This window comes from Silurus aristotelis (assembly GCF_946808225.1).
Source record: "Silurus aristotelis genome assembly, chromosome: 20".
In the NCBI taxonomy this organism is placed as follows: domain Eukaryota; kingdom Metazoa; phylum Chordata; class Actinopteri; order Siluriformes; family Siluridae; genus Silurus; species Silurus aristotelis.
The window spans coordinates 302,750-310,249 of NC_139593.1; the positions used below are offsets into that span (position 1 = coordinate 302,750).

The 7,500-nt window shown below is 38.9% G+C and overlaps 1 protein-coding gene across 1 annotated transcript in view; it reads right to left on the bottom strand.

The window, feature by feature from the left end:
* LOC310715351 (ly6/PLAUR domain-containing protein 1) overlaps window positions 1-4,809 on the bottom strand; it is an 11,259-nt gene extending 6,450 nt beyond the window's left edge. The window contains exon 1 of the mRNA XM_083521727.1: window positions 4,634-4,809. Within this exon, the coding sequence (XP_083377853.1) occupies window positions 4,634-4,709 (76 nt within the window). The 5' untranslated portion in view covers window positions 4,710-4,809. The remainder of the gene's footprint in view (window positions 1-4,633) is intronic.
* Window positions 4,810-7,500: the final 2,691 nt, after the last annotated feature.

The following is a 7,500-nucleotide window of genomic DNA, read 5'->3' on the forward strand; positions in this document are numbered from 1 at the left end:
TTATTTTATATATTATTTAAAAAAAACAAGTATTTTATTTGAAATTGCTTTAAAAATTTCAAACACTTTTTATTTTGCATTTCTTAACTATTTAATTAAAGTTTTCTATTATTTATTTTAATTGTATTTTAATTTGTGCCAATTTAATTGATTACTCTATGTAATAAATAATAATAATAATAATAATAATAATAATAATAATAATAATAATAATAATAATGTGTATTGCATTAACTAAATTTGTTCTATTTTATTTGTAAAAAAATATTTTATATAGTATTTAACCAAGAGGCATTTTATTTAAATTTGTTTTAGAAAAGTAAACTGTTAATGTTCACTAATGTAAATAATAATAAACAGTGTTAAAAAAAAAAAAACATTTTATGTTTTGCATTTCCATGACTTAAAAACCTAGATACAGACCAAACAGTGAATGTTGCGTACCGTTACAGCCCTAATATATATATATATATATACAGTGCATTCAGAAAGTATTCAGACCCTTCACTTTTTCCATGTTGTTATGTTACAGTCTGATACTACAATTATTCTGATTGATTTTTTTTCTCATAAATCTACACTCAAAGAGTGAAGATAAAAACAGAATTCTAGAATTTTCTTAAATTAAAAAACTGAAATATGAGGTCAAAAGAACTGCTGCAGAGCTCAGAGACAGGAATTTGTTTGCACGGGTCTGGAGAAGGCTACAAAAAAGATTCTGTTCTTTTATTCTCAAATGGAAAACGTGTGGCACAACTAGGACTTTTCCAAGAGCTGTTGTCCCATCCAAACTGAGCAATTTGGAGAGAAGGACATTGGTAAGAGAGGAGACCAAGAACTTGATGGCCACTCTGACTGAGCTCCAGAGATCCTGTGTGGAGATGGACAAAGTTCCAGAAGAACAACCATTACTGCAGCCCTCCACCAATCTGGGCTTGATGGTACATTGATGGTAAGGTTTGCCAACAGGCAACAGAAGGACTCTCAGACTGTGTGAAACAAGATTCTCTGCTCTGATAAAAGCAAGATTGAACTGCTTGACCTTAATTCTAAATGTGGAGGAAACCAGGCACTGCTCATCATTTGCCCCAAACCATTCCACCAGTGAAACATGGTGGAGGCAGCATCATGCTATAGGGATGTGTTTCTGTAGCAGGTGCTGGGAGAGTGGTCAGGGCTGAGGCAATGCACAGGGATCTCCTCAATAAAAACCTGTTCCTCAGCACTCAGGACCTCGGACTGGGCCAATAAGGATTTGCCCTGAAGAATGGCAGAGTATTTCTTGAATGGTGTTTTCACCTTGTCATTATGGGGTGTAGATTCATGAGAAATAAATCTATGTGAATGATTGTAGTATCAGACTGCAACATAGCATTGAAAAGAGTCTGAATACATTCTGCATGTGTGTGTGTGTGTGTGTGTGTGTGTGTGTGTGTGTGTGTGTGTGTGTGTGTGTGTGTGTGTAAATATAAATAAATAAAATGCATTTCATTATGTTTGTGTAAAATGTGAGAACTCAAACACAAATACACAACAGCCTCATAAACACCATGTAAAGTCTCACACACTCACTGCATTGATGTAGAACACACACTCACACACATTTTCAGACCTTTATTGTCTCTCTCTCTCGCTCTCTCTCTCTCTCTCGCTCTCTCTCTCTCTCTCGCTCTCTCTTTTACACTCACACACACACACACACACACTTACACACACACACACACGCACGCACACATTTAAATTATGCTTCAATTAAATAATGTTCGTTGTTATTATTAGTATTTGTGTGTTTGTGTGTGTGTGTGTGTGTGTGTGTGTGTGTGTGTGTGTGTGTGTGTGTGTGTGTGTGTGTGTGTGTGTGTGTGTGTGTGTGTGTGTGTGTGGTGTGGTGTCATGTCAGCCATGTACAGTTTCTAAAGCACACAGTAAAACCAAACTCCAGGTGCTCCACAAACATACAACTACACAGTACAGTACACACAAGCCCTAACACAGACGTACACACAGGCAGTAGAGACGGTGTAATGCAGTAGAAGGGGAGAGGAGGTGAGTTACAGCCCAGCGGTAAGCAGCACACAGAGAGAACGCCGAGCCAGCGCAGAGATTTAACCACAAAATAATAAATACTGTACACGTGAATAATAAATACTGTACACCTAAATAATAACAAAATACTGTGCACATGAATATTAAATACTGTACATGTGAATGCTTCACTGTCTATAACAGCAGCTTCTACAAATAAATATAGCAAAAAGAGAGAGAGAGAGAGAGAGAGAGAGAGAGAGAGAGAGAGAGAGAGAGAGAGAGAGAGAGAGAGAGAGAGAGATTCTACATTTTACAAAATATTTTATTTATTAAAATCATAAAATTATTATCAGATGATTTACTACAAAATATAATAATTGGAATATAATATCATATCATATAATATATAATGTAATAAACTCTCGGCCCAAAATGTGCAATAAAATAAAACATAAGTGCAATAACACTTTTATAATCTAATACTCTTTCATTTCTTTATAAAAAAAACGTGCAATAACTTTATATTTTGTGTTTTTTATATTAATTTTGCTTTTTTATTTGCATGTCAAATGGAAGATTCTGTCACCAAAACAAATTTTTTTGTAAGTGCAAACATACTTGACAATAAAGCTCTTTCTGATTCTGAAGAAAATATAATATAATATAATATAATATAATATAATATAATATAATATAATATAATATAATATAATAAAATATAATATAATATAATATAATATAATATAATATAATAAAATATAATATAATATAATATAATATAATATAATATAATATAATATAATATAATAAAATATAATATAATATAATATAATATAATATAATATAATATAATATAATATAATATAATATAATATAATATAATAAAATATAATATAATATAATATAATATAATATAATATAATATAATATAATATAATAAAATATAATATAATATAATATAATACTGTGGTCTTATTATGTGCACAAGAATCATTCGCTTCATCTTACACACACACACACACACACACACACACACACACACACACACACACACACACACACAGTATATACATTATATACACAAATACATATCAGTTCTCGTTAACAATGGGACTGGGCCCTTGAGCCACTGTATCATCATCATCTTCATCATCATCATGACAGCTTTGTCCCGAATCTACACTGTATACATTTGTTTAAAACTAATGGCTTCCAGATGAACATTTTAAAGAAAGAGTCTGGGGTTAGGGTTAGGGGAGGCGGAAGGAAGAAGGGACGGAAGGAAGAAAGAAAAGAGAGAGAGAGAAAGAGAAAGAAAGAAAGAAAGAAAGAAAGAAAGAAAGAAAGAAAGAAAGAAAGAAAGAAAGAAAGAAAGAAAGAAAGAATTGATGAGTAAGTGAGGGATTAATGAAGATGATTAATTCGGGAGGTTTCTCGTGCTCACGAGCCGCTTCCTGTTTCACCCCGCGCGCACACACACACACACACACACACACACATACACACACACACCATTCTGACTTATAAAGCCGTAAATGTTTATGAGTCACGTGACGCAGTTAATCAGCACACTGCCATAACGATCACATTTAACATGTAATGAGTTTCATTTTACAGCCCTGTATGTGGTTTAGAACACACACACACACACACACACACACACATACACACACACACACACACACACACACACACACACACACACACACACACACACACACACATACACACACACACCATTCTGACTTATAAAGCCGTAAATGTTTATGAGTCACGTGACGCAGTTAATCAGCACACTGCCATAACGATCACATTTAACATGTAATGAGTTTCATTTTACAGCCCTGTATGTGGTTTAGAACACACACACACACACACACACACACACACATACACACACACACACACACACACACACACACACACACACACATACACACACACACATACACAGTCAGCTTCATCTAATCCAACCAGATTTTATTCGAATTGTTATTCTTTAGTAAATTAGCTCGTGCGTTCAGTTTATCTTCATCCCTTAATATATTTATAATGAATTATTATGAAGAGTGCAAATGTGTGTGTGTGTGTGTGTGTGTGTGTGTGTGTGTGTGTGTGAGAGAGAGAGAGAGAGAGAGAGAGAGAGAGAGAGAGAGAGAGAGAGAGAGAGAGAGAGAGAGAGAGAGGGAAAAAGAGAGAGAGAGAGGGAGCAAAACCATTATTATTATTAATATTATTATTATTTATTATTATTGTTATTAATTAGAATAATATATTATTCACACGCGAATTGTATTTTTATTAATAAAGTGATAAAAATAAACTGTCATTATTATTATTAATAGAGAGAGAGAGAGAGAGAGAGAGAGAGAGAGAGAGAGAGAGAGAGAGAGAGAGAGAGAGAGAGAGACAGACTGTCCCCCCGCGCGCTCTAACGCTTCCCGGCGTGTTCCACTTTGATCTCCGTCGCGTGAGCAAGTGTAACAGGTCTTTTAATGAGCCGCGTTTGTGTGTGTGTGTGTGTGTGTGTGTGTGTGTGTGTGTGTGTGTGTGTGTGTGTGTGTGTGTGTGTGTGTGTGTGTGTGAGTGTGTGTGTGTTACTCACCCTCCCGCAGACAGAGCAGCACCGTTAGCATGCTGAAGCCCAACACCGGCATCCTCCACACCGCGCTCGCGAGCATGTCACGGAACCCCCGGCAGCTCGCGCGCACCGTCCATAGCGCTCTCGGTATCAGCGCGCGATGATTTCTCTCCTGCAGCACTATACTGAGGAAAGAACGGCGCAGGAAAGCGTCATGTGACCTCAGGAGGAGGAGGAGGAGGAGGAGGATGGCAGGGTTTTGGAGGAGACCAGGGTTTTGGAGGAGGGGTCTGACTTTTTCTTTTGTTTTCGAAAAAATCAGAGGAATAAAGATAATAACTTAGAATCTCTTATCTCATCTCTCTCTCTCTCTCTCTCTCTCTCTCACACACACACACACACACACACACACACACACACATGCTTAAATACAGTTCCCTTTACAATATCACACAATGTCACATCTGTGTTAATGTCAGTAAGAAAGAAATGAGAAATTCTCAGAGAGAGAGAGAGAGAGAGAGAGAGAGAGGGAGAAAGACTGAACTGCAATGAAAGAGTGTGAGACAAGTAGAGAGATAGGTAGCGTGAGACAGGGGAGAGAGACGGATAGAGAGAGACAGGTAGAGTGAGACAGGGAGAGAGTGATGGGTAGAGAGAGACAGGTTAAGTGAGACAGGTAGAGAGCGACTGGTAGAGAGAGACATGTAGAGTGGAATGGTAGAGAAAGACAGGTTGAGTGAGACATGTAGAGAGACAGGTAGAGAGAGATAGGGGAGAGAGACAGGTCGAGAGAGAAACGGTTAGAGAGAGACAGGTCGAGTGAGACAGCAGAAGAGAGAGACAGGTAGAGTGAGACAGCAGAAGAGAGAGACAGGTAGAGTGGGGTACAGAGAGATAGGGTAGAGAGACAGGTCAAGTGAGACAGCAGAAGAGAGACAGGTAGACAGAGACAGGTAGAATGAGATGGGAGAGAGACAGGGGAGAGAGGCAGGTAGAGTGAGACAGGGGAGGGAGACAGGTAATAAGAGACAGGTAGAGAGAGACAGGTAAAGAGAGAGGTAGAGTGAGATGGGAGAGAGACAGAGGAGAGAGACAGGTTGAGAAAGACAGGTAGAGAGAGACAGGTAGAGTGAGACAGGGGAGAGAGAGACAGGTAGAGTGAGACAGGGGAGAGAGACAGGTTGAGAGAGACAGGTAAAGAGAGACTGTACAGAGACAGGTAGAGAGAGACAGGTAGAGTGAGACAGGTAAAGTAAGACAGGTAGAGTAAGATGGGAGAAAGACAGGTAAAGAGAGACAGGTAAAGTGAGATGGGAGAGAGACAGGTAAATAGAGACAGGTAGGGAGAGACAGCTAGAGAGAGATAGAAACAGTGTACTCATGATTAAAGTTTTTTAATAACCTTTCACAAACACTCAGGAGAATGATGTCAACTCAGGGAGCAGCATCACACACACTGCAACCCTCACGGCCCCTCATTTATCAACCTGACACACACACACACACACACACACACACACACACACACACACACACACACACACACACACACACACTTATTGTGTGTCTAGCTGGAACAGAGATGCAGGTGTGTAGTCAAGTGGAGCTCTTTGTAAACACCCCACTGCATTCAGAGTTTTTCCACTGAAAGGAATCCATGAGTCATCAGGGGCGGCACAAACATTTCATTAAATTTTTTTAGAATAAAGTAAGTGCTGTCAGGACTCCGGGACAAGACTTTGTGCCTACACACATTCTGGGACTGGCCCCTCAGATAGCAAATGAATTATAAAAGTAAACTTCTAGTTAAACCTTGAGTCCTCAGGGCCAAAACGCTCCCCCGACTCAAAGATGACTAAACTCCCCGTGTCATTGGAGGTTCACTGGAATCAGCACGTTGTCTCAAGGACCAGGAAGGAACCACTTACCCAAGAACAATGGGGAGAATGATAAAAAAGTGTAATGTGGGTATAGTTGGGGGATGAAATAAATGAGAACATAAAGAATTCATTCAGAACTATTGGGAGGAGTTATCCTTTTTGGGAAGGATTAAGGGGTTATGATTAACCCCTTAATCCTAAGGATAGTGTAAGGGTTTAGCATAGGGTTAAAGATATTGATAGGGTTAGGGTTAAGGATAGGGCTATGGCTAAGGATAGAGATAGGATTAGGGTTAGGGTTAACCCTGACTCTAACCCTAACCCTATCCTTAACCCTAACCCTATCCTTAAACCTAACCCTATCCCTAAACCTATCCTTAACCCTAACCCTATCCCTAATCCTATCTTCAACCCTAACACCTTAGGGTTAGGGTTGGGGTTAGGGTTAAGGATAGGGTTAAGGAAAGGGCTAGGGTTAGGGTTAGGAATAGGGTTAGGGTTAAGGATAGGGTTAGGGTTAGGGTTAAGGATAGGGTTAGGTTTAGGGTTAGGGTTAAGAATAGGGTTAGGGTTAGGGTTAAGGATAGGGTTAGGTTTAGGGTTAAGGATAGGGTTAGGGTTAGGGTTAGGAATAAGGTTAGGGTTAGGGTTAAGGATAGGGTTAGGGTTAGGGTTAGGAATAAGGTTAGGGTTAGGGTTAAGGATAGGGTTAGGGTTAAGAATAGGGTTAGGTATAAAGACACAAAAAGCACTATTTTGGATCCGGCTAGGCCGCTGCAAGCTGCTGCTGCGCTGCCATTGTGACACATGGGATTGTGAGCTCTGACTAGTGATGCTTTCTGACGTCCAATCAAACCAATCCAAGAACATTGTTGATTCTCAAGCCCTCAACACTGATTTCCTTTACCCTGGCAACACCTGATGGCTGAAATCTGATTGGATAGAAACTCTAAAATAAACATACACTACTGGGAGCAGCACAACTGAGAGAAAGCCATGAAATTACAT